We start from the raw sequence: 27,166 nt of genomic DNA, 5'->3' as shown, positions 1-27,166 counted from the left end.
GTGGGGGTTTTTTTGTGCTTCCTCCCCTTTTTGTAGCAAGATTTCTGGAAATCTGATGCACTAAATTCAATTAGCTATGACCTTGATAAATGTACTGCATAAGGATAAGTAGTTTATATCATGGTAATTTCTGAATCAATATATCTATTTCCTAACTGTACCTGTTAATTCAAACCTCTGGCCATGGTATAAGGAGTTTATGGTGGCAGGGCCAAGGCAATGATGTGGGGTATTGTTGTTCTCAAGCTCACCGTTATTTGGAAAAGAGTAGAAAGAATGTGGAAATGCAGTTGAGAAATAAAATTGTTAAAATACTTGCTTTATTGGGAAGAGAATGATACTTCTAGTATTTACATACCCAGTTAAGACAATTACAGGGGTGAACTGAGAAGAAAGTAGAGTTTAATGGGACTCATGTGGACAGTGTTAACATAGCAAGAGGGAATGTAATTCTTATAAACTGGAGAAAATCTGATATGCTTCTGGGCTACATCATATCTTTTCTCTTTGATCCAGTAATTGTATTTATATAACAGTAGTACAGCACTACAAGAAAAAGTGTTGTTGCAACTCATCCAAGTTGATGATGAGTTGTCAACGGTTTCTTTTTCCATTGTCCACAGATGGACACCCACTATTGCATGGTTTTGGGGCTTTTTTATCATCCTAGGATGTCAGGTGGACCATAAACCTCAGGAGTTGCTAGAAGCTGTCTTTCAGGCAGTCACTAATACTTCGGTTATATTGGAAATATTCTAAGGCTTTGTTTTGCAATTTTTGGCAGTAGAAATTTAGAACTGTTACTGAACTTTGTCACTAGAGATTCCAGGGTGGTTCTTGCCAGCTCTGGGGGCCTACCCACAGTCCTGCAGGGACTTCACTGTAAATCAACCCCCATTGTAACAGTTCCCTCTAGTTTCCTCTTACCTACCAATTCACCTGAACTGAGAAACACCTGAGGTTGTATTTGAAAACTAATTTCTCCAGGTTGTTTTCACCTTGCCTATTAGACTGAATTTGCTTTAGACAAACATCTACAGGTTTGTATCACACAGAACAGTGTGCATATAGATATTTTTCAGTCCTATTATAAAGTTAATTAAAATTGTCTGGGTATAGACGAAGAAAAATTCACTCTAAGTCACTGGAATGGATTAATTTCACCTAGGGTCTGCAAAGTCTGCAGTAGCAGCTCTTCTACAATGTACTCTGTGAATCCAAACATCATTTACCTGCCAGAAATCCCAGGCTATCTTTGCTGTAATCTGTTAAATAAGATGGATATCTACCACCATCTTTCGTTTTCTGGTATACATCCTGTAATCTGCAGGTACACAGAGGGCTTTACTTATCATTGCATCAACTGATGGTATTCATTGTGCATGGAAGGAGCCCAGGATGACAAACTCTTGGTTAGCAGTTGTTGACTATGCTTCAACAACACCATAAAATTTATAGACATTGAAAATGATGACTTGAAATACAACTGTTTTAGTTAAAGTTGAATTCCTGCCTAAACCAAGTATGTAAACCAATAAGCCTAAAAATAAATGGGTAACCTTAACAATTTACTTTTCAAAAGAAGTGCTGGATGAAACGAAGGGGTAAGTAAAACAGAAATAGTTTACTGGACAGGCATGTATACGTCAATTTTGCAGTGGCAAAGACTGCTTCCAAATTTTTCAAGTCTCTTTTTTTTCTTTTTAATGAAGAGAAGAACTGGAATTATTTGTTCCAGAGCTACTGCAGTACACTGACTGCAGTTCTGCAGCTTGGGTATTCTTCTCTCTATAAAATAAACCAAAAGAAATTCATGCATTTGAAGTAATTTCAAGGGAGCCTGACAATAGGACCATCTTTTAAAAACATTGTTCAATCTTTTTAATTATATCTGTATGCTCTCCTATCGAGCTCCTAAGAAAACCCCTGAGGACATGACATGCTGTCATCCTATGAGATGATGGTGGAGCAGGGAGGTGAGGATACCTCATTGGGATCATCAATAAACATCCTATCCCCAACACAGTCTCTTCATATTTAGTTTTAGCTGGTGATGAGAAAATTTACCTGCATGAAATAAAAACATCTTGGTGCTTGCCTAATGCAACAATTGAATAATTTGAGGTTGAGTGATCAGCTACTAGATCAACTGAAACTGCTGGAAATTATAGTCTAAAGACAAGTGTAATGGGGATTAATTTGTAACACACAAATTATCTAAAATGTGAGTCTTATTAAAGTACACCATTTGAAGCTGCGAACATCTGCAAAAAGCACTCATCATATTTTTACACGCAACTGCCAGCAGTTCTTGTTGGCTCAGTACTTCACGTGGACCTTGTTGGTCACTCAGCAAGGGATTTCCCATTTGCTTTAGATTTTGAACTACAATAGATTGGGTCAAGGTTGCACTTCCACTCAAAGTAAATATTTACTTCTGAAACAACATTCAGGCAATAAAAGCCTGTGTTGAGCAAAGGCCCTGAAGCAGAAGGTGCTGGTGACCTGCGCTCTTGTGTTCACACAAACATTCACAACTAGGAGTCTGTGGCAGTGGGTGGGACTTATGTGAGCAGTGGAGGGAAAGAAGTATTTTGCAAGCAAGATTTGCTGATATGTTACAGATATCTAAAATTGTGCCCTAGAATTTTCTGTATGTTTTCAGAGACTAGAATGGGAGCCTAGATAGCTTGCTGTGTTATGTGTGCTGTGGATATCTAAACCAGAAGAGACAAAATTTCCAGACAGTCGGATACAGACTGACTTGCAACATTAAAAGAACCATAGGCTCTTTGGGAATGATTTTCTTTTTATTTCTTCCCAGTCTGATACTGAGAAATATTTCTTGGTCCAGCCAGGGCTTGTCTTTAACACTCATGATAGTACTATGATCAGTGGCCTCCTGTAGGGTCAGAGAGAAGCCTCTGTAGAAGGAATGTAGCCACTAATACTGCTGTATCAGGCAGTTTCGTTTACTCAAATAAAGTGCAAATATAGACGAAGGTCCACTTCAGAGGGAAGAAACTCACAGAATACTTAAATGATGCTGACAAATTCAAGCCAAGGTCACTTCTAGGAGAAATATTTTCTTTTGAAAAGAAGAATCATATGTTAGGAGAGACCATATGTGCTCTAGCACAAGCCACATAAAGTAGTCTTGAATCTTTTACTACCAACATGATTTGATAGCAACCTGATATTGTACCTTATTTTCTGTTCACCAGAAAGACTTGCTCATGTTCATGTTTTTTAAACAACTTACTTTGTCAGTGATATTTCTCCATTCAAAAGTGAGTAGGTTATAACCCAGCTGCAGAGCCTCAGTTTACCATGAGAAGATGGAGACTAAATAATTTGGCTACTGACAGGACAGATTGTCTTAACTGGAACTTTTAGAACTGCAGTTCTAAGGAACAATCCCATAGCAGTGCCTTTTTCTGTGAAGACATTAAACTCATGAAATCCTGTGGGTTTTTTTCTACTGAAGTTGATTAAACCATCAGAGTTTTGGTAAAGTTGCACAAAATCTTCTGTGGAAACAAGGAAGTACTCCCTTTGAGAAAGAACTGAAGTTTTCTCTTTCATAAATTCCTCAAACTACTTATTTGAGCATGTTGACACAAGTTAGTATCATTCTCCCCTAGCATAAAGGAAGAAACTGAGAAACAAAGAGTTGATCTGGTTTGACAAAGGTCATGGGAAATTAAATTTATTTGTATTTGAGAGTGAGTAAGTTTTGGACCAGTTGTCATTTTATTTATGTCCTTTTTGACAGACTGTGCAAACCTATTAGAGTATACTCGTTGTTTATAGAGCGCAATGAAATATCGAAGTGGTATAAAAGTGTTCATGTATAAAAATGCATAAAAATATTGCTATTAATTTTGATAATTATTTATCTAATGCACTTTGCATACAATATGATTTGATCTTCTTAAAATGCTTTGATTGGAGGTCCATCAATTGAGTAAAGAATAAGTGTGAAGGAGCTGAGTCACAGAATACTGAAAAACTTAAAACCAAATCCTACTAAAATGCAGTTGCTTGGACAGAGAAACCACTAAAAGTTTGTACTTTGTGATCCCTACTGCACTGTCATATTACAGATGGTGACAAGAACAAAAAGAGAAACAGGAGACTTGGTTTTTGCAACAATGAAAAAAAAGAGAAAAAAAAAATGTTTTGAGGTACTCAAAGTAATATAGACCAGGGAAGAACAGTGCATGGGATTCCCTGGACTTCTAAGCGCATGGAGTTTAATGTACTTCTCAGCCTTGCTTAACTTCTCTTTCAGTATAAGCTCCTGAAGTACAAGTAGCTTTCCAAACACAAACTTTGTGAGTTCTATTTTCCACAGGCCAAATTAAAATTTAACTAAGAACATAAGTCTTAGAAATATTATTCACACTAGGCATTTTGTAACAGATTTTACAAAGCATTAAATATTCACATGAAAAATTAGCAATTTGCACTATAAGGACAAGTTCTACTGTTCTGCAAGTGAGTACAGTTCCACATTATGTGGTTTACAACATATTAATTGCAATGTTCAGCTACTAATTTCAAGCTTGAGAGAAATCTCTAAGAAGCAAATGCAAGATTTTGTTGGACTAAATTGCATTTTGGGACAAGGCAGTCATGAGAACATGTTCTTAGTAAATTACTTGATACAGCTGCTATAGCTGAAGTACTGCCAAGAACAAGCTGTATATCGTAAATCTTGAAGACATGTTATTGAAAATATATGCTCACCCCAATGTACTAAAACATGAATACAAACTTCTGTCATAAAATTCCTAGTTTATCAACAAGAATTTAGTTGCCATGTGTACTGTTAACAGAGTTTTTCTCACTTTTGCGACAGATTTGGTTAATGGGTATTTTCATTTATGCATACACAGTAACACTAATGAAGGAAAAAATAAAATATTCCTGCAGAATAAAGAAGACCCTACTCACCCACCATCTCTGGGGAATGAGCTACATTCTTCTGAAGGCAAGTTAGATCCTGCCCCTCTCAATGAGTGTCTTCATCAGTTCAAGCACTTACAAGCAGATGAGCATTTGTTCATGGCCCTGCAGTGTGCTGCAGTGCTCATTTCTGTCAAGCTGGGACTTCTCACACTTCAATATAAACATTGCTACAATATAAACAGTCACAGTGGCTTCTTCAGAGTAACAGGAGAAAAATGAGTCACTTCTACAATGTGACTCACCTGGGATACTTGTCTACCTTAAGATGACACAAAATCATGCCTTTGACCACTTCTATCCACTGAACACAAAGAAATTCTAGACAAGTTCAGAGGCAGAAGTCTTCATGGCTGGTATCTAAAATCAGATGAACCTGTAGATCCCACTTCTAAAACCAGTAGGATTCATTGGCTTGGCCTGTAAGTGCTCTAAGATAGGGTGAAATACGGCAGATTTTTACCTGTCATATCTGAATTTTCATGTGAAATCCTGCAGCTCTTATTCATGATCTCACCTTAAATCTTGAGTACCTTAAGCTTGCATTGCAGTATTGCTCTCTAATAAAATTCATGGTCCTCCAGAATGTATAAAGCCTTTTCCCAATATTTAGACATGACACTGTTTCATCCAGAAAAGTGTGAGAAAATATTGAACAAAGATTTGCTTATTTGTGGATTTTCTTACTGTGTTCTCTTCAGAATTTCTTAAGCCCTTTTATATCTTTTAGTGAAATACATTTGGAGGAACAGAAAGGAGAATGTCTAAGAGATAACAGATTCTACTCACTGTATCTCATAATTCAAGCTTAAGAAATACTCAGGGGAAAAAATATATAAAGGCAATACTTCTTCATAGCAGGTCTGGTTTAGATGTGGAAGCTGCCGCTACAGAAACTGAATTGCTGAGCTCAAAAAATTTCAAGAAACAATAAGTAGGTAGCAAGACTGTCTTGTTATCTTAATAATTCACGAATAAATCTGGAAATACTTCCTCATCAAAGTTATATCAATCTTTTTTATTAGAAACCAAAAGAACTATATAAGATGAAAATTATCTGTTACCTCCTGCAGATGTTCTGAAACATCTGGCATGAGTCACAGTTAGTCACAGCAGACAAAATACTTGGCCTTGAATCTAATCAAGTATGAAAAGACCCTTGTACCTTCTTTGAAACTTTTTTTTGTATTATTGTTGCTGCAAATGAAAGTATTTTGTCACATTAGTCTTCCAAGCAAGAGCAGCCAATGGTTCCCAGTGAAATACCAACATATTCATACAATGCATCACAAAGATATTTTGAGTCTGATACATTTAATTTTTTTTTAAACAGAATAATATATTTGGTATTGTGCTCATTTTGAATACTACATTGCTTGTCACACTACATTTGGTAATAGACCTCTTCAAATATATTTAACAAATTGTTCCATGAGTAATAACTATATATAAAATATCTTCATTGAAATAAAAAATCCATATGTATTTTCTTAATGAAATACAATATATACATTACGATCTGATTGTTTTAAGGTAAGCCAAATTTTGGGCTTAAACAAATTCACAGTGTACATTTTATCTCTGTAATAAAAATGCATGCTACCGCCAGAATTCAGAGAGGGGTTTCACCTAACATTTTAGTATCTTCTACCTTAAATAAAATTGTTACATTCAACCCCCCACCCTGTAGTTTGGGAGGTTCAGCTCAAGACATAAAAGCTGAAGAACCTGGGAATTCTGAAAGAGATTAGAACATCAATGATTAAATATTATGGATTAAAAAAATTTTTCTTCTGGTCTCAGTAATAGCTTTTCAATAAACTTGATGAAAAATACTTATTTATAAATGCACTGACTCCCATTGGAACCTAGGGATCTTTCAGAATAGTCCAGTCCAGCAGCAACAGGGGTAAGTTGGGAGAAGTATAATACAGTGCTATGCGTATCTTGATAATTTACCTCTACATGGAAACATTCCTAAACATTCCTAAATTATTTTTAAGAACCCAACCTCTCCCTCCCCCCCGGGAATGCTGGAAAAATTAAATAGCTTTATATATATATATATATGTAAAAGTGTGGAATTTTTCTCTTTTACTTCACTAAAATATATCTAAGAATCTTTACAAAAGGAAATTTGCAAAAAATAAACAGAAACAGTAATGTAGGAAAATTTTAGATCTATGCTTTTAATCTGTCATGACTGGCCTTATCAAGATATCAAGATTCCACTGGAATTCTAAAAGAGGTAAATTGAGTATTTAAATTATCTCAACTTAACTCTTTTTCAGCAAGTAAAGAATAAATATCTTTACAGAAGTGGCATCCCCTCCCTATTGTAGACCCACAGGATTTGTCACTGTGTTTTTTCAATGAAGAATTGGAATGATTTAATTTCTGAATCTTCTGTATAAATGTGAGCTAGACTTGAGAAAAACAGAAATATGGCTTTAAGTGAATTGTTAACATTCTGTTGCTTCTCTTAAACATCTTGGTTATCTCTTGCTTTCTTCTTCCTTAGAGTCAATTGACAGTTTTTCCCCAAGTTTCCTTATAAGTTCTGCCAGATCTTCAGAATTTTGAGATTTTTCCTCAAGGAGTTCATACCGGAGACTTGAGATGTCCTGTTTAATTTCCTTCAGTTCACCTGTAACAGATGTTAGAAGATCATACCATTAAGAAACAAAAGAAAAAAACACCATATCCAAATATCTCACAATTATCACAGGTTTTCTCTGTATTTCTTTGTTGAAACAGAAAAAGCAGATGCTCTGTTGCCTGTTGGTGAATGGTGGCTTACAGACAGGAATATGAAGATGCAGTTCAGGAATCAAACAAATCTGAAGGCAAAAGTGTGAGAGGCCACATCAGTTCACAAAACTCATATGATCTCTTATATGGAAGCTGCTGTTCTGCTGCAAGAGACATCACTGAATCACAGGATCACAGAATCATGTAGGTTGGAAAAGACCTCTAAGATCACCGAGTCCAATCATTAGCCAAGCACTGCCAAGTCCACCCCTAAACCTTGCCCCTAATCACCATGTCTACATGTCTTTCAAATAATTCCAGGGATGGTGACTCAACCACTTTCCTGGGCAGCCTGTTTGAATACTTCACAACCCTTTCTGTAAAGACATTTTTCCTAATGTCCAATCTAAATCTCTTCCTGACACTATTTGCTCTTGTCCTATAACTTCTTACTTTGGAAAAGAGTCCAACCACCACCTCGCTACGTCCTCCTTTCAGGTAGTTATAGTGGGTGATAAGGTCTACCTTTGAACCTCCTTTTCTCCAGATTAAAATCCTCAGTTCCCTCAGCCGCTCCCCATTAGAATTGTGCTCCACAACCTTCACCAGCTCCATTGCCATTTTTTGGACATGTTCCATGTTCCAGCACCTCAATATCTTTCTTGTAGTGGGAGGCCCAAAACTGAACACAGGATTCAAGGTGCGGCCTCACCAGTGTTGAGTACAGGGGGACAATCACTGCCCTGGTCCTGCTGGCCACACTATTGCTGGTACAGGCCAGGATGCCGTTGGCCTTCTTGGCCACCTGGGCACACTGCTGGCTCATGTTCAGCCCCTGTTGACCAACACCCCCAGGTCCTTTTCTGCAGATCATGTAGATTGGTGTTGCCTGAGTAGTCTTGGCCAGCAACAAAGCTTCTCATTGTCCAAAAGAGAGCAGCCGTCTCCTTTTCCTACTGCACTAAGTATCTTTCTAGCATCAGAGGGGTGCAAACAGACAAGAACATCCCTGTGAAGTGCATTTACTAGATGTTTCCAGCTAATAAATCACACACAAAAAAAGCTGAAGCATATGCATCCACATATATGAATTCACAATAAAAACACATACCAACACAAATGAAAATTCATATGGGAATGCCTCAAATGAACTGTTGCATTAAATGTAGTCTCACTATGGGAAATGCCTTGAGCATCACAACAGCCTTCCCAAGTCCAAAGGGAGTCTACAAGAAAGCTGGAGAGGGATGTTTTACAAGGGCATGCAATGACAGCATGAGAGGGAATGGTTTCAAACTGAAAGAGGGTAGGTTTAGATTGGATATTATGAAGGAATTCTTTCCTGTGAGGGTGGTGAGGCACTGGAACAGGTTGCCCAGAGAAGTTGCAGATGTCCCATCCCTGTAAGTGATCAAGGTCAGGTTGGACGGGTTTTTAAGCGACCTGGTCTACTGGAAGGTGTCCCTGCCCATGGCGAGGGGGTTGGAAGTAGATGATCCTTAAGGAACTAGATGATCCTTAAGGTCCCTTCCAATCCAAATGATCCTATGTTTCTATTATTACTAGAAGTAGCAACACTTGACAACTTGTCAGATCACTGATGTTTTCTGATGGGAGACAAGAGATAGGAATCCCATCTCTTCTTTAACTTCAATTTCATGGTAATTTTATATCTAGCACTTGTAAACATGTCAAGTGAATTAAGTATTTTGGAAACATTTTTTTTCAAGTGGCATATGTAACCACTTTAGTTTGTCTTGATTCTCTGATTAAACATACAATTCATCAACGTACTCACCTTCATTAACTTCATCACTTTCCTTATCTATCTGAGCTTTCAATACATATCTTTTAATGAGACGTTTCATTATTTTCTAAAGAGAAGAAAGAAAGAAAAAAGTTTTTTTGTTGGACTAGTATTTTTATGATATTTCAAAATATGAGCTCTTGTCCTGCTTTCAGCTGGGACAGAGTTCATTTTCTTCTTACTAGTTGGTACAGTGTGACTTTTGGTGTTATGAGAATAACGTTGATAACTCACTGTTGTTTTGGTTGTTGCTGAACATTGCTTACCCTAAGTCATGGACTTTTAAGTGTCTCATGTTCTGCCAGTAAGGAGGTGCATGAGAAGCAGGAAGGGAGCATGGCCAGGATAGCTGACTCAAACAGGCCAAAGGGATATTCCATACCACAGAATGTTATGCTCAGTATACAAACTGGGAAGAGTTGGCCTTAAATGGCCAATCACTGTGCTCTCTCTCTCTCTGTCTCTCCTTTTCAATACTACTACTACTACTATTATTATTATTATATTTTACTTTATTTAAATTAATAATGTTTTCTTATCTCAACCCTCAAGTTTTACCCTTTACAATTCTCCTCATCCCACGGGGTTCTGGGGGTGGTATGGAGAGAGTGAGTGAGCAACTGTGCAGTACTTAGTTGACAGCTGGTGTTAAATTACAACAGCTCTGTTACCTTCTGTTGCGTTCAGACATTTCAGTGTAGGACTCAACAGGTTAAAGAAATAGAATGTAAAAATCTCTGCTTTCATCTATAGTAGATATTTAAACTTTATGATTCTGCACATATATGTAGTTGAAAAATATAAAACTAAACACATTTTACAAATGTCAGAATTCACGAAGCTTAACTTACTTAACTGGAGTCTATAAGAATGATCAATAGAGTTGTAGCTTTGATCTCCACATAGGTGACACTATCTGACCTTTACTGCTACCACAAGGTGACAATGACCCTGTTTAGCAGTGCTAATTGCTAAGCCCTTTTGTCATCGGTTTATTTTAAACTATTTTGATATTATATTTAATAAGTTATGTTTTCCCAATGTTGGGCTTAGAGAAAAATGGGACCCACAATTCTAAGAGTCATTTAAGTGTCTCAGCTGGGACTCATCTAACCAAGTACTTTCTCATGCAAATACACGTATCTATCACCTTTAATTCCTTCTATGGATAAAGACAGCAAACCTGAGAGCACAGTTTATCTCAGACAACTAAAACTGATCGAATAGATCACACCATGAGAATGACTAACTTCTCCCCTAATAATAAGGGGAAGCTAGGCCAGCAAATTTATTGTAAATTTTACCCTTCCAGGAAAGAAGAATTCTGCCCCTGATTCTCCCGTTAGTTCAAATGACTCGAAAAAGAACGAGGTATCCAAACGCCTTTTAGGAGCTGTATTTCTGTCTTTGGGTTTAATATTTTCATATGGTGTAGTCCATCACAACAAAATACTTTTTGTTTTTCACCATAAGATATAAAATGTACACAGATTTATGTATCTGCTTTTGTCTGCACAGTAAAAAAACCAGCCAGAGCTGGTTGTGTGGTGAGTCATCCCGGATTAGTGGTTCCAGACCATCACTTGCAGGGTCAGCAGCTGTACTGTTTATTCTAGTAATCCAAGAACATTTCAAATACAAAGCCACACATCCTCATGTTTATGGGCTAAAATTTTAATCTTAATATCTATCATTGCATCCTAATGACATTGGCTGTGAAAAAGTGAGGCAGTTTTTGGAACAGACTTGTGCAGACACTGTATAACATAAGAACTGAGCAGACCTAGCCTGCCCAGGGGGAAGAGTTTTATTTCTGTCTTATCGTCAATAAAGTATACTTGTTTTCTATACCCTTTTCATTCAAATTGTCGTGTTCTATTTACCAGGCAGCTCTTGCTTCTTCCTTTCCACCTGCTGTATAGTATTTCAGGAAGGAAAGTAGCAGTCTCTGGATCAGAATAGCTGGCCCTTTGGTGGACTGTGCTGGGTCTCTTTATACTTAACTGTGCAAAGACTCACTGCAGTTGTTTAGGAGGCAAAGAAAAAACAGACTATATTGACAGCATAAAGGCTGACAGATATTTGCAGTGCTTGTAGTATTCATATACAGAGGTGTGGAACAATAATCTGAGCTGCTTCAGCAGATGGAATGGGAAGTTTTTGAGGGTTTTTTTGGTTTTCTCAATTCCCATTGTACAGTTGAAGACTCATTCTGTCTCTAAAATTAAAAACATTTCTCAAGCGCTTTAAAATAGTACACTATAAGGGTAACATTTAAGAAACAAAGAGTAGAGAAAAACACACCCAGATTGTACTGCAAATACCTAAGTCATTACATTTATTTCAGATATATACAAGGCCTGTGAATTTATTCCTGACTCATGTTGTTTAGCATAAATTCCAAACTATCCTCAAGACATCACTCTGCCAGTTCTACTACTTCTTGATTTTGTTCAAAAATAAACTGGTTTTTACCTGGTATTGTCTTGGAGGATTGTTTAAACTGTTTAAGTGAATTTCATCTGAGCTTCTTATACTTGACTGCTTCCTTTGACCAAGCTGAAATGGAAAGATTATTTATAATTCAAAATAAATAAAAGAAAAATACAGATATATCGTGCATACATACATCATGTGACAGAACACTAACTGTTAAGTTCAACTGGGAAATGTTAATTTATTGTGGTAAAGTCCTCATACATGTACAGAATTTCATTACAAGAGTGAAAAAAACACTTTCAGACTGTGTAAAGTGAGAACTGGTAGGTTTTCTCTATTTACTCTGCCTCTCACCTGCTCCTAACATGTCCAAGGGACCATAATAAAGTGGACACATCACTCTGGTCTTTCTCCTACTCCTCTGATGCACAGGAGGGGGAATCCACATCAGGAGAAAGGCGGTACTGGTGTGGCACAGCCTTGTAGGCAACCGATGAGGGAAGATCAGGGCAGGTGTGTGAGAAGCCAAGGAAAGAGGGGTGGCAGCATTATCCCTTTCCTTTTTTTTTCATTACATTTGCCTGTAACTAATGCGACCTCCACTAGCACAAAATACACAAGGAGTTTGTTTCTCCCCTCACTGTCTGAATGTAATTGCTTATGCAGTTCATGCCAGGGACAACAAGATTATCAGCTGACATTTTTGAGTTGCATCTTCTTTACTACACATGCTGAAAGGGCTTAAATCTCTGATAAAACATGGAGGATGCAATTTATAGGCTTCATTATTGATTTACATCTTTGAGAAGGACTAAAGAATCACAAAATGGTGAACTGAGACTCAAGCTGAATGACCGGGCTGCAGTAAGAGTGAACAGCAACTGTCAAAACAAATACTATTACTTTACATAAATAACGGGGCCAGTTCAACAAGTAGTGCTAGAAATATAAAGATTGTGAAATATAAATAATGATTGATCTTGATGAGGAATAAGTGGGACTGAGAAAGTCTGAAATTTTACATGGTCCAATAAAATGTTTATGGTTTTAAAGGACCAGACAATCATTGCAGTGTCTCAGATCCTGAGGGATTTTGTTGTACTTCCAGTGAAATTCTCTATGTTGTGTCTTAACACATAGAGCACCTACAGATAAGCAAACCGGAGCATTTTGAAGCCTGTAAAGTACTATGTGGGATATGCTGGAATATAATTCATTATGGAGGAAAGCAAGGAAGGGTTAGATGCTTATGCAGCTGTACACTGGGAATAATTTAAATACTTTCAGGTTTTGTTTAGCATTTCATAGAATCAACAAATGGTTTGTTTTGGAATAGATATTCAAAGACCATGTAGTCCAGCCCCTCTGCCATGGGCAGGGACACCTTCCACTAGATCAGGTTTGTATTTTGGTATTTTTTCCTGAAGAAAAGTTCATACCTTTTGGTAAAACACATTTATTTGCAATTAATATAAAGTTTACAATGAACGTGGATTGTTTCTTTGGAAAGGTTCACAAATTGTATGCACATTCTTGTAAAAAACACTATCTCTCTATTCAGACTATGTTTATTTGACTAAGCAAAAATAATGATAGAAGATATATAATAGTATAAATATAAAATAATTAATATTTGTCTCTTACATTTGGATGGAAATTAAATAGAATATGTATAAAAAAGGCAAGTTATTGTTTCTTTTTCTTGCTTAAACAAAGTTACTTTAAATGTTTTGAATATATATTAGAAAACATAAGTTTATCTAAACGTTGATACTTAAACTAGGTATCTGATTTATGATAAAAAGGAATGGCTAGTGAGTTTACACAACTGTTTAATCACTATGTCTTTCAGGATTTTAGAACTATTAATACTGCCTTGGGCCTCACGTTTACTACTAGGTTAAAAGAGAAAAGCAATCTTCCTGCTATTTCATCCCCTGGACTTCTCATGCACCATTTTTGGAAATAATATAGTAGAGTAAGAGGAAAAGGATGCTTTCTTTGCTGTAGCAGAGGGAAGTTTCCTTGGGTAAAGCTGCCCTAGGCCATGAGCTTGGGCTACAGATGTGTGGCTGGTGTCCCAGCACTCCTGGATCTCTGACTTTGCAGCTGTGATATCATTCATGATCCTGTTATTTACCAGTTCATGTATAATCTACAGATTCATTTATTTTTTATATTTTTTTGTATTTACTATGTATTTTATTATATATTTTAAAAGTAATCTGTCATGCTGGTTACCAGTTTCAAATTTATATTACACTGGTTCACTTCAAAAGTTAATCAAATGCTTAACTACAACTTGATTTTCACTTGAAATAGCAAAACTGGTATTATGCGGCAAAATCAGTTGAGACACCGCAAATTTGTAAAATCAGGCACATTATAACAAATTTATCTTAACTTTTACCCTTCAGCACTTTTTTTGGACAGAATAATGTACTTAGCTAGAAAGTGCACCTTAAAATTGGCAGGTAAATCATAAGTGTGTAACTTCGTTAAAACTCTTTATATGCAACACTAACAGGACAGAATATCTACTGTGTGTTGCCGAATGACCACTTGGTGGCAGAGATTGCCAAGATTTCATCATAACGTCAAATAACATTTTAAATTCTCTTTAATTTTCACACCTATGGCTTTTTTCTTTCCCCAAAATTACTACTAGAGTACATTCAGCTTGTCATACTGATAACTGAACTAGAATTCATATTTTCAAGTTAACATTTTTTGAACATGAGTGATCAGAGGGGAAATAATGTAAATTAAATAAAACAATTATACAAACCCCCCAAAATAACTCTTCTCCAAGAGTACTTTATGATCTCAGAGGTCCCTTCCAAGCCGGCTGATTCTATGATTCTATGATTCTATGCAGCACATGTGCATCCTTCCTCTTAGAAAACACCTTTGTCTTTAAACTTCTCATTTTATTATTCTCTAGTATTACTTAAAATTGAATGCAATCAGAATGCTAACGTAATTATTGTAGCTGTTTTGTTTACCACTCTGTTAATGTCTTAAATCCCAATTTTCAGAAGCAGGTGATGATTTGGAATGCAAAAATGCTTGGACCAGAAAGGAGGGTTCAGAGCAAATCACTCAGTTTGTGCTCCCATAACCAAAGTCCACCGATGAACATTTCAGAAACATTATTTTGCACTAGTAGAGTAAAAGTTGACATATTTTTCTTATTTGAATGGAGGTTTAAAGCAGTTTCAATAAATAGTTGTCCCTTATTTTTTTTCTGAAGGGCCATGTTTCAAGAACAAGGTTTAAATACATCATCTGCAACTACCATTTTTTAGCTCAGGAAGATGAATAATTTCTGTGACTCTTAAACAATAAACTTTCTCAATTGGAAGGCAATTTTAAAATTTAGAATGAAAATCAAAATACATTTCTTTAAAACTCTCCTCTTTCTTCATTTATTTCTCCGCTTTTTTGGTTTGAGTTTCTTGTTCACTTTATGTTTAAAACTCCAATTCTAGCCAGAAACAAGACATCTACAAGTTTTAATCAACAGCCTGAAAGAAAACATCTTCACAGCTTTTAGTATTATATGCAGATATGTCTCAAGAAATTAACTTCTAGTGTGGTACACTTGAACACAGCTATGTAAATTGCTTGCTGTTTAGCACTGACAGCATCTGGCTTTGTTTTCTACCAACAATAATCAGGGCAGAGCTGGCTCTAGGAGCAGAATTTCCCCCCTTCCAATTCTAATTTTTATCTTCATACTCACCCTGAAGCTGCTGACACTTTTGCACTGAGAAGATGCTGGCTGTGCAGCAGAAAGACCCACAGGTTGGATCTGAATCAGTAAACTGGAGTGTGTGTTAACATTATTGGGCCCTGCAATGCAATGTCTTCTATCAATAAACTTTTACTCTCCTCCCAGGTAGGACTTGCCTCAGAACAACTTTCTACCTTCCTAGGCATGGTTTGGCAGGAGGAATCATCTGAAGACAAGAGCTTGCAGCAACCCTTTGCAAGGAAAACTACTTAAATAGGGGCAAGCCATTCCCGAATTGGCCTCAATGCCTAGATAAGCTACGCTTCACATTTCACTAGCACAAACACAGCCATTAAGTCTAGGGTCTTGGGTCTGGTCTTGTCAAATCTTTTCTTGTCTTTGCACAGCTCATTGCATTTGTAGTAGCTCCTTGCTCAGCAGTCGCAGCAGCACCAACACTCAGCACTGAATGAGTCCCAAGTCAAAATCCAAAAGCCTGAGAATGCCTTTGAAAAGATGCCATAAACTGGCCTCAACAACAATGAATTATCAATAGTGGGTCAAAAAGTAACACAAAAGCATTTTAGTTATTTTTTAGAAGCGCACAGGATGGCAGTATCTCAGATTCAGATAAAGTCATCTCCACAGCATGCAGTGGTCCAAAAAGTAAGTAAAAATGTAATCATCTGGCAATAGCAGTCACCCTACTGCAAAAGCTGGTGAATGAATAAATGTAACTCAGATGCTTTATGTTTTTCAACATGAAAGCTTTTTTTTTTTTAATTTGATTTGCAGTTTTATAGCTGCTTTGGCTGGGGAGTAAGCACATTTCATTTAGGATTAGTTACACTAAAATCTGCAGTGAGTGTAAAGCATTAATATTTGAAGACTAAAATTTAATTCAAGGCCAGGAAAAAATCTGATAAACGATGTTTACATCCTTACAGCTCTATTTCAGAGGGACTGCCGTAAAAGCCAATACACCTGTTACTGTTTTATCTAGAACTGGTAATTATTACACTTTGCACCCTTCTAGCAATCTGAATTGTTAGATTTGAAAGGAGTGATAAAAATACAGCTTCTTTCCTTAGGGTGTATAAGTGAGATTTTTAATAGTACTTGTTTTAAAGAACATAAATTTCATGCTGAAAAGTCCCTAAAACAAGCATTTAACTTACTTATGTGATTTTCAAAGTCAAAAGTGAATTAGAAAAGAACCATTTGTTGTTTCTCACCATCACTCAATTTTAAGTTTATATGCATCTCCTTATTTGCATGATTTTTCGGTGATGACTTTATCACCCACAGAGGTTTTAAAATCAAGTTTGGTAAATGTCAGTCATTAGAAACCTGAGCAAATGAAGTATCACCTCTGTCAGGTCTTAAATACATTAGGATTAAATTTCCCAAGTAAAATGAAGTGAGATCTGTGAAATACTAGAAAAATTACCAATAGTACACATGAGACATTTGAAGTTAACAACAATCTTGACTTTGGTAACGGTGTTTTTAATACCTGCATTTGTTTTCATAAACTATTATAAGCTTAACCAGAGGCAGAGGCTTGTCAGAGGCACAGTATTTTTCCTAAAACTCCATTTTTTCCATCTAGGATTGAAACCAGTCTTCAACTCTGTGTTGGAAAACATGCTTGTCACACTGGTGACAGAGAACTGACAGACACACATAAATTCTTTACTGTTCTCTAGTCTAATGGTTAATGACTCTTGACTACAGACTCAAGAACTCATAACCTTGAACAGGCCTCTGCTCAGACTACCACACATTTTAACAAAGATTCTTCCACATTTAAATTTCCATAGAAGACAATTTTGTTTCTGCTACCATGACAAATTTTAACCTTCTTTTTCTTTGTATGCTCACCTTCCACTTGTTACATCTGATCAGCTGTCTTGCACGGCTCTTTTTCCCTAACATGTTACAATAGTGCTAGAATAGTGCTAGTCTTTAAATTTCCAATATCACCTAACATTCCATATTCTCCTAAAGCAATTACTTTGGTTTATGCCAAGACAGCGCAGGAAAAATACACTGACTACAACCTCCTTAAGCAAACCCAGTGAATCAACTCAAGCTCTTTTTACTGCACTTGTGTAAATAAAACAGATAAAAAAATGCTTTATGATAAAAGTAGGCTGCATTTTCAGTAGAAGCAGAGACAGGCTATCAAGGGGAATTCAGAAACTGTCCAGGCATGTGAGTGTGGTGTTAGGAAAGACAAAGCTTGTCTTAAACTGACATTTGGAAGGGCAATAAGAAGAACTTCTACTGCTACAATAACAAGGAGAACAAGGAAATGTGGGCCTGTTGTTTAGTGGGAAAGCGGATTTAAGTGACAGTGGATGATGGTAAGATTGAGGGAATTGATGCCTTCTTTGCCTCAGGGTTCAGCAACAGTCTCTCAGGTCTCTGTACTCAGTGAAGGGATTCAAAGGGACAGGGTTTACTTGAGAGAACTTGACCCAGGCAAGTCCCTTGGACCCAAAAGGCTGCATCCACAGGTGCTGAGAGAGCAGATGAACCCCTTGCAAATACGGAATCATCTCTGAAAAAACATGGATATTGGGAGAGGTCCCAAAAGGCTGAAGAAAGACAAATGTCAAACCCATCTTCAAAAAAGGTCAAAATTATGATCTGAGCAAACATGGGCACTCAACCTCCCTTCAGTCACTGGCAAAAAATTGGAATGAATAATAAATCCTCTTTGAGCACATAAAAGGACAGATGGTGACTGGAAAAAGTAGGTGTGAATTTATGAAAAATAAAATCTGTCTGACCATCTAGACAGCATTCTGAGATAAAATGACTTGCAGATAAAGGGAGAGCTGGAGATGTCTTCTGACCTGATTTTAGCAAGGGTTTTAACTCTGTATTCTAGAATATTCTTGTACCCACGTTAGTGACTGACTCTAGTATGGATGAAGTATATTGGGAAATTCATGAATAAAACAGGGTAACAACAAAAACTAAGTTAAAATTATTTTTATGTTTTAAAATTAGAAGTTAATATATACATGACAAAATTACCTTGTTCATCTCCGCATCTTCCTGAAAATTTTTCTTTTGGCACAGAAATGGTTTAGAAATACATTTTTTGATTCTGATTAGGAGGTACAGCAAAGATTTTGGGCTTGGCACTAAGTTGAAGGGTACTGGAAGAGTTCTCCCTTCTTCAAAGTAAGAAAACCAAAGTTTAGCCCTTGCAAATTTCCATTCTACATCGGCATCATCCTGTAAAATGGAAACACAGCTGTTAATACACTGTTAATAACACTTTGACTATTAAAGATGCTCTAGCTAAACTTTATGTGTGTTTTGAATGTAATGGCCGAAGTTAATCTCAAACACATCAAGAACTTGCTTATGATTCATGAAAACCAAATTTCAGTGAATGGAATTGTTCTTATTAATCTATTTAAAATAATGCAATTGCAGAAGAACAGAATGGATTTAATTTAAACATCGCTTATTCCAGGGTCAGTGCTAATAGTCTGCAATATATGATTACAACGACAGACCCTGCTAATAGTCTATAGACACTATTACTCTATTACTTTAAACATGAAGTTAAAAAAGATTAGATGATTCTTAGATAATTCCTTCCACTTGCTGGGATATATGATTAAACCAGATATGCTACCATCACCATGGTTTATGTTTAACATTTAGGATCATCAAAACAATCACTTTATTCCATCCTGCAAAGTTTAAGAGGGTTTTCTGCAGAAAGGACTGACATCATGTCCAAGAACATAACTCGCTATTGTTGTGCCTGTTTTTAGAAGCTGTTTTTATCCAGTTAGCATATTTTTTGGATAAGAGACTGCTTTTTAATGCTCTAAACCTGATAGGTTTGCTCTGTGGCTTCCCGAGTCAGACGAATATGAACCTCCCTAGAGAATGTGCTGCTCTTGCTCAAGCCAGACAATGCTATGGCCCCAAACCAGAGCCTAGAACAGGGGACCAGAGCGGTGTCAAACCTGAGCATGCAGCTGTGTGGCAAGGGCATCTGGGAAGGTCTGAGATGGCCTAGCTCCTGGAGATCTGCTTCCTTTTTTTCAAAACAATGATAATGATTTAGCCCTCTGTTTTCCATGGCATGCAAAATTCACGCTGATTTTCAGTAGCCCTGCTGATTACTTTGTCAAGTAAAGTTTTGTTCACTGCAGAGGTCTAGAGCAACAGTTATTTAATGAAAGAAGAACACAGCATGTTAGAGACTTGCTTGCAAGGCCAAGGCATAGGAATGTGAACATCCTTGCAGCAAGAGGGACATTTCTCTAATAATTACAAATAAGGCAAGTGAAAAATTCACAAAGTCACACCATGTAGCCATCCTCTTCAGGAACATAATGGAGTTCAGCAGTACTTTCTTATTCCAGTTTGATTCTTACTAATGCAAGCACAGGTAACTTCCAGGTATTTTATAACAAAAATGTACAGTGGAATTAGTATTTTCTCCTAATATATTCCAAAAGCCTATGTGTTACTTTTCTTAAACAAGATGTCAACAAGAATATTTTCCGAGAGGTTTATACAATTATTTGTAACAGTAAATGTGGTGATACTTCATCATAAAATCAGTTTTTACCTCAATTTCCTGGAATGAACTGTTGATCATTGCAATAAGCATGTTCAGTAAGACGATGACCATGGTAACATTATAGACTCCATAAAGGACATAACCAATATTTTCAATAAATTTGTGTTTATAATTGATGACAACCGATTTAACTTCTGAGAGTCCAAATATAGCCCAGAACAATGTTTTGAAACTTTCTTCAACACTAAAAGGAGAAATCGAACACATGCATATAATACTGAAGAAAAGCCGTATATTCTTATTATATAAATTGCCAGTTACCATTTTTATATGGTGTACAAATTTTTGCATTATCATAATGTAGAATTCTACCATAGTGCATAACAGTAGACTGTCTAATTTCATGCGTACAGGCTGTTTCACGATACAAGATTCCTAAAACTTAGGACTGACAATAAAACCATCTGATTCAGTTTAGGAATTATATACCCATCCTGGAAAGAATATCACAATGATTTACTTGTTAACTAATCTACATGCTACAGCCTGCTGAATGTAAATTAATGTAAATAAAAAATAATTAACCTGTAAATTATTTAAATTGCACCATTAGTTCACTTTGTATGAATTATTTCACCATTATTATGACAAACATTCTGAAACTGTGAGAAGACAGGATGTCTGAGGGCAATTCATCAATTTTCAGAAAAATGAGTCTCGCAGACCATAATCCTCCAGCTGAATTTTTACTATTACACAATTTCAATGTAAAACCATGGTGTGGGCATACTGATTTTTTTTCAAGTTAGTTCACTTAAATACATGTATTTCCTCTTAATCAGTTTATACATATATAGAAGTCCAAACCTCTGAGGTATTTTTTCCTATCTATCTCCATCTGTTTGAAGACGTATTTTTCCTTGCTTTGTTAAGGACATCTCAGTTCCCCATGTCCAAAAATGTAGTAGCATTGCAAAGCACATTTTGTATTTCATTGCTTTATTGTTAAGAAAAAAAGCTACATTTTAATCAGTGGTACTTACGTTGTGAATGCTTCATTTTGTTTCGCCCCCAGATAGTAGGAGTAGAGATTAAACATGCCGATCATGAAAGCTACAAACACCATGATAAATATCACCATAAACTTGAAGATGTCTTTCACGGTTCTGCCAAGTGATATCTGCAGTGGTCCAAAGCTTTCATTAGCTGGTAAGATGTAGGCTATTCTTGAGAAACTCAACACAACCGCAATTGCATACAGCCCTTCAGATATGATCTGAGGATCGGACGGATCCCAGTTTATTCTGGCTAGGAACAAAAGATGAGAATTGTCATTATTTCAAGATAACTGTATGCATCTATGGGGGGGTCTTTTTGGAACAGCAGTCAGAACAGCAATTGGAACAACACCTCAGGCACATGGTGTGACTCCTGTGGATGTCCTCTGCGGGGCTAAGATTTGGACTTGATGATCCTTGTGAGTCCCTTCCAACTCAGGATATTCTGTGATTTCAAGGTGAGGGAAGAAACCCATGGCAACTCAAACAACACTAATCACTTAGGTTTAGCTGACTGAAGTGAGCCATGTAACTAACTCTAAAACGTTTCCACAGTTCCACTGACTGTATTGATTAGATCACCAGGGATTATAAAGGTGGACCGTAAGATCACTGAGGTAACTTTTTGGGAGTTGAATCCTCGTCTATAATAGAATTTAAGTAAAATTCAGCTTACAGTGGCAGGTGATGACAACTGAGCTGTGACAAAATGAACTGTTTTGTTGTGGGGATCTGAATTAATTAAATGGCCTTCACAATTCCAAAACTACATGAACAATAATATTTCTATATCTTTTCTACTTTATCGTCTTACTTATAATGAAATTGTAGTGGTCATTTCCCAGCAAACACCAAACACCCATTTCCATCACCTTTTCTATCATCATTTCTATCAGTATCTTCTGCTGAAGCTAATGTACTCGTGAATTACTTGAATGTCTTTTAATGGGGAACGTGACACATTCAACTGCAGAGAGGAACATTTAAGTTCAAGCTTTTACTTAAATAAATATTGACAGAAAAGTGTCAGAAGAAGTCTGAAGCAATACCCTTCAGAATACTTCCTTGCTCTAAGTCAAGGCATTCTCTCATGATGTGGCAGGCTTAAATTCATTCACTATTGTGCTTCAGACAAAGAGAAGAGGTTAACCTGGGATGTGGTACCTATGTCCCAGGAGAATGTTGTTATCTGTGTCTACTTTACTGTAAAGGCCCTTATCTCCAACATGTTCACATCTCTCTTGTACTGGGGAGCCCAGAACTGGACACAGTATTCCAGTTGTGGACTCACCAGTGCTGAGTAGAGGGGCAGGATTATCTCCCTCCACCTGCTGTCCATGCTCCACCTAATGCAGCCCAGAATACCATTGGCCTTCTTTGCCACAGGGGCCCACTGTTGGTTCATGTTCAGCCTGGTGTCCACCAAGGTATGCTTGCTAACCTATGAAAAAAACTGTGGCACTAAATAACATTATCCGTGTTGGCACTACCAGACACAGGTGCTCTCCAACCAGACTTCAGTGTACATGCATCCACTAAAAAATGTATCAGCTGTGCTTCAGGGTATAACAAAGTCACAACCCATGACTGATATGAATGGAAGGTGCCTTTCTAAATGATGCAGTATTGTGTAGCATAAATGAGTTACAAGACTTGTGCTTGTCATACGCAGACACTGTGAACATAAACAACAGTCTCTGTTTGCACATTCTTCAAGTGTGTGTTTCTGAAAACTGAATTAATATTTAACCAGCTGCTTTTAGGACTTACGTAAAATCTGTAACTTTCCAGTAAAATTTGTCAGTCTTACAATTCAATGTGTTTCAGAATTGATATATTAATTGCTCTGCTTTTCTACAGCCTGGATGATGCAGGAATGTAACCTTAAGAGAAATAGTATCTGAGGCACAGAACACATATAGAAACTGATGTAATTCAGTATGTAGAAAAAAAAAATCTAATAACAGTAAGAAAGATGTGGTGATGTTGAGAGGGAACACTAATCAACAGAGCTTAATTTTTTCTCATTCAGGTGAAATAGCTTCTAGTCACTTCTCATATATGCAAAGCAAGTTTATTAACATTTTTCATCTGTTACTGGTAAAGAGAGTGGATTGAAAAATACTAAAGTAATACAACAGAGTCTCTGAAAAAATAATATATAAAAGACATATTGGTTATTTTGACATAGCATGTTTAAGAAGTTCATGCATCTCATTGCTTAGTTTTGTCCCCACATTACAGTATATTCAATTCACAGTTGCACCAATACAGTTTGGTTTGCAGACAGTATTGTGTAATTAAATAGATTAAAATAATCTAGAAAAGGGGTGAGATGATAGTAAGGTTATGTTGATCTTAGATCATTTCAGTGCCTGCTGTTTAGAACACTCCCCAAAAGATGTATGAGCATAGCCAACGGAACTGTGATCAAATAGTAGAATCATAGAATCATAGAATATGCCAAGTTAGAAGGGACCCATCAGGATCATTGAGTCCGAATCCTGGCCCTGCGCAGGACACCCCATGAATCCCACCATGTACCTGAGAACATTGTCCAAATACTTCTTGAATCCAGACAGGCTTGGTGCTGTGACCACTTCCCTGGGGAGCCTGTTCCAATGCTGAACCACTCTCTGGGTGAAAACCCTTTTCCTGATATCTAACCTAAACCTTCCCTGACTCAGCTTTCATGCCATTCCCTTGAGTCCTGTCACTGGTCATGAGAGTGAAGAGATTGGTACCTGCTCCTCTGCATCCCCTCATGAGGGTGTTGTAGACTGCAATGAGGTCTCCCCTCAGTCTCCTCTTCTCCAGGCTGAACAAACCAAGCGACTTCAGCTGCTCCTCATATGGCTTCCCCTCCACACCCCTCACCATCCTTGTGACCCTCCTTTGGGCAGTCTCTAATAGTTTAGTGTCTTTTTTATAATGTGGTGCACAAAACTGCACACTACTCCAGGTGAGGCCACACCAGTGCAGAGTGGACTGAGACAATCACTTCCCTCGGCTGTCTGGTGATACTATGGTTATGCATCCGAGGACACGGATGTCTCTCCTGGCTGCCAGGGCACTGCTGACTCATATTCAATTTACCATAAGGATGAGAAGGAGGAGTGGGAATTTCTTTAGTAGTACATTGTGGAACTATGGTATTGGAGACTTATTTACTGAAAAATCAGTTCGTCTTGGCCCCAGAAGTAAATTTTAACCATGTTCAATCAACTCACCCAAGGTGTAGTATTTTATGCTGGGGTCCAGTGTTGGACTAGTCAGATCTTTCATATGTGCATCAACGAAGTTCTGGGCTCTGGATGCATGCCAAAATGCCATAAACCTTGCTATGAATGATGCCGCAAAAATTGCTAACATACCAAAATCAAGCATATTCCATAACTCAAAAAGGTATTCCTTTGGACCTTGAGACCAAATTTCTTTACATTCAGACCATATCATGCCTGTTTAAGACAGAACAGAGAAAACAATGTGTTCTTTTATCTTCACAATTGTTTTATTTTATATTTTTATTATATATAGAACATGCTCTTGGTTGCGGTCAAACTCAAAACAATTTTGATCAGTGGGAATTCAAACACAAAATAAAATCCTTGGATCTGAAAATTCATATACATTCCAAGACTTCTTCTCATGCGAGTAATAATAGCAATCTTTTAGAATTCTTTTTCCTGTACAACTATAAAAGCTTTCAAAGAGAGGAATGGGATGTGAGTATTACCATCTGTTACAGACACAGGAAGAGATAGAAAGAGCAGAAATGCTCTGGCATGATCTGTGGTAGAGCTAATAGAGAAACTCAGATTTTCTTATTTTCAGAGAAAATCTTTTTTCATTTCAAGAGAAAAAAATATAAACTACATTTCTAGGATTTTAAAAAGAGTCTTTAATAAAAAGCTGAATGGAATACTTTTTTCACTTATCAAATTGTCTGAAGGAACTTTTCATAATTTTCAGATAAGGACAATAATAATGTCAATTGCAATAACTACATTCAATGTTACGTCTGTATGCACTGAATCAATTTTTCATAAACCATCTTGTGCATGACACTGAAATAAATAAAAATGAAAATAGATTAAATTATCAAACTAGAACTTCAAATTAAGAAACTATTATTTCCTTCTTTTTTATCAGATGAAGATATTTACAGACTTCAGAAATCTGAGTGCTATATTATCCCTATAATACACAACTATATTAATTTATAAATAGCTTTGCTATTAAATAAATAAAGGTTGCCAATGTCTTTAAAGCTATAAGAATCAATTGGTGTACAAATATCAATCAAAGAGAGATCATAAAAGAAAATATTTTAAATGTGTAAACTCTTGTAAGGAAAGATACTTTACTTAGCTTGAATTTAAATCTCACACGTTGCTGTCTTAAGTAACAACCAGAGTCCAGATCCTTAAAATATTTGGGCATGTAACCCTCAGTGGATTAAAAGGTATTAGACTTGTAAATGAGAATCTGACAGCCAAAATATTTTGGAGGGCCTGCACTCAGGTTCTGATGCTGAATAGTACTACATCACTGAATTCAGTGGACCAGCTCAGAGTACTACTCATAGCACTCATGTCATCCCTATGTTGGGATGAGAAAATCTACTGCCAAATGTTCAGGGGTCTATATTCTTTTCTTTTGTCAATAACACATTCAGCTAAATACTGTTAGTTCTGCAGACGTACTTGCAAAAAAAGAGAATCTTAGCAGAAAGAGACAATTGGACACAAAAAAATTTGGCCCATCATGTGGAAATCTTTCCCCCTTTGTAGTTGATGCAGTGTGACTCAAAACCCCCAGAAAACTAGTAGACACTTTGCTTTGTTATTTGTAAAACTGAATTCATGTAGATGTAGATTTCAGGATGATGTAGATTTCACCTAAATCCTTAATCTGAATGTGATCAGCTGGGAACATGTGAATCCTGATGACATCCAGCATAAAACATGAGACCCATGTGGGAATGCAGACAACTGAATAAACTCCATCGCAATTTTTACACAAAACATTGATAGCAAAGGTTTCATTTAGTTCAGCTTCACTTGAAATCATAGCAAGACAAATTTAAGCAAATTTTTTTACCTATTACCCAAGAAATAATGAGCATCTCCATCCATGTGAAACATGATGTTTTCATCCTAAACAGTTGTTTTACATTGTCTGTTGTTTCATTAGGTCGGAGTTTGGTGCCATCAAACCTGTCAGCTGCATTCATGACAAGCAGACCAAGAAAAATGGTGAAAGAGGCTGCATGGGCTACAAACTTCATAAATGGTCCACGCATTATCCTCCCCAGCTGCAACAGAGATTATGAAACACAAGGATATTGCATTGACTTCTTCCAAAATAAAAAAATATATAAAAAGAGCAGTAACACAGAAAGTCATATATTTCAATAATGCAAAGGAACAAATATTTAGAAAAATTTGGGTACTATGATGCCGTGTTGACAGTTGCTTTTAGAAGTTTCTACTGATGTGCTATTTTCAGGAATAATCTATCAGTTTCACTGATAGAATACTGAAATTAAAAAGATCTGTATTTTTAACTCGGCGATTTGAAATAATTCTGTAATTAGTTTGCGGTATCTATGTCTATTACAGATAATCAAAGGTAAAATCTATTACAGTTGGTGGATTTCTTACATGCTAGTCATCTTCATGAGGCAAGAAAGAAACCAAGATTTTGACACTCACTAAAAGAATTATCACCATGAACGAATTATGACTAAAGAATTTAATTTCCTGACTGATGTGATACTCAGTTTAGCACAGTTATTGTGCAGTTTTCTCAATTTATTTTCTTTTTTTTAAAAAAGT

At 36.6% G+C, this 27,166-nt stretch overlaps 1 protein-coding gene across 2 annotated transcripts in view; it reads right to left on the bottom strand.

Annotated features, from left to right (window-relative positions):
• Nucleotides 1–6,046: 6,046 nt before the first annotated feature.
• TRPC6 (transient receptor potential cation channel subfamily C member 6) overlaps nt 6,047–27,166 on the bottom strand; it is an 83,231-nt gene continuing 62,111 nt past the window's right edge. Inside the window, exons 5-12 of one of the 2 annotated variants that reach the window (XM_051780177.1) lie at nt 26,430–26,643; nt 24,557–24,784; nt 21,312–21,576; nt 20,317–20,512; nt 18,753–18,956; nt 12,005–12,088; nt 9,521–9,596; nt 6,047–7,618 (exon numbers count right to left, since the gene is read on the bottom strand). In XM_051780177.1, coding sequence (XP_051636137.1) covers nt 7,467–7,618; nt 9,521–9,596; nt 12,005–12,088; nt 18,753–18,956; nt 20,317–20,512; nt 21,312–21,576; nt 24,557–24,784; nt 26,430–26,643 — 1,419 coding nt within the window. In that variant the 3' untranslated portion in view covers nt 6,047–7,466. The remainder of the gene's footprint in view (nt 7,619–9,520; nt 9,597–12,004; nt 12,089–18,752; nt 18,957–20,316; nt 20,513–21,311; nt 21,577–24,556; nt 24,785–26,429; nt 26,644–27,166) is intronic. The other variant, XM_051780178.1, reaches the window with a different exon arrangement.

The sequence above is a fragment of the Manacus candei genome, unplaced genomic scaffold (genome assembly GCF_025592945.1).
Source record: "Manacus candei isolate 608988 ecotype Guabito, Panama unplaced genomic scaffold, ASM2559294v1 h1tg000014l, whole genome shotgun sequence".
NCBI classification, from domain to species: domain Eukaryota; kingdom Metazoa; phylum Chordata; class Aves; order Passeriformes; family Pipridae; genus Manacus; species Manacus candei.
Note: the sequence above shows the minus strand (reverse complement) of the source record. Positions and strands in the feature narration are given on the sequence as shown.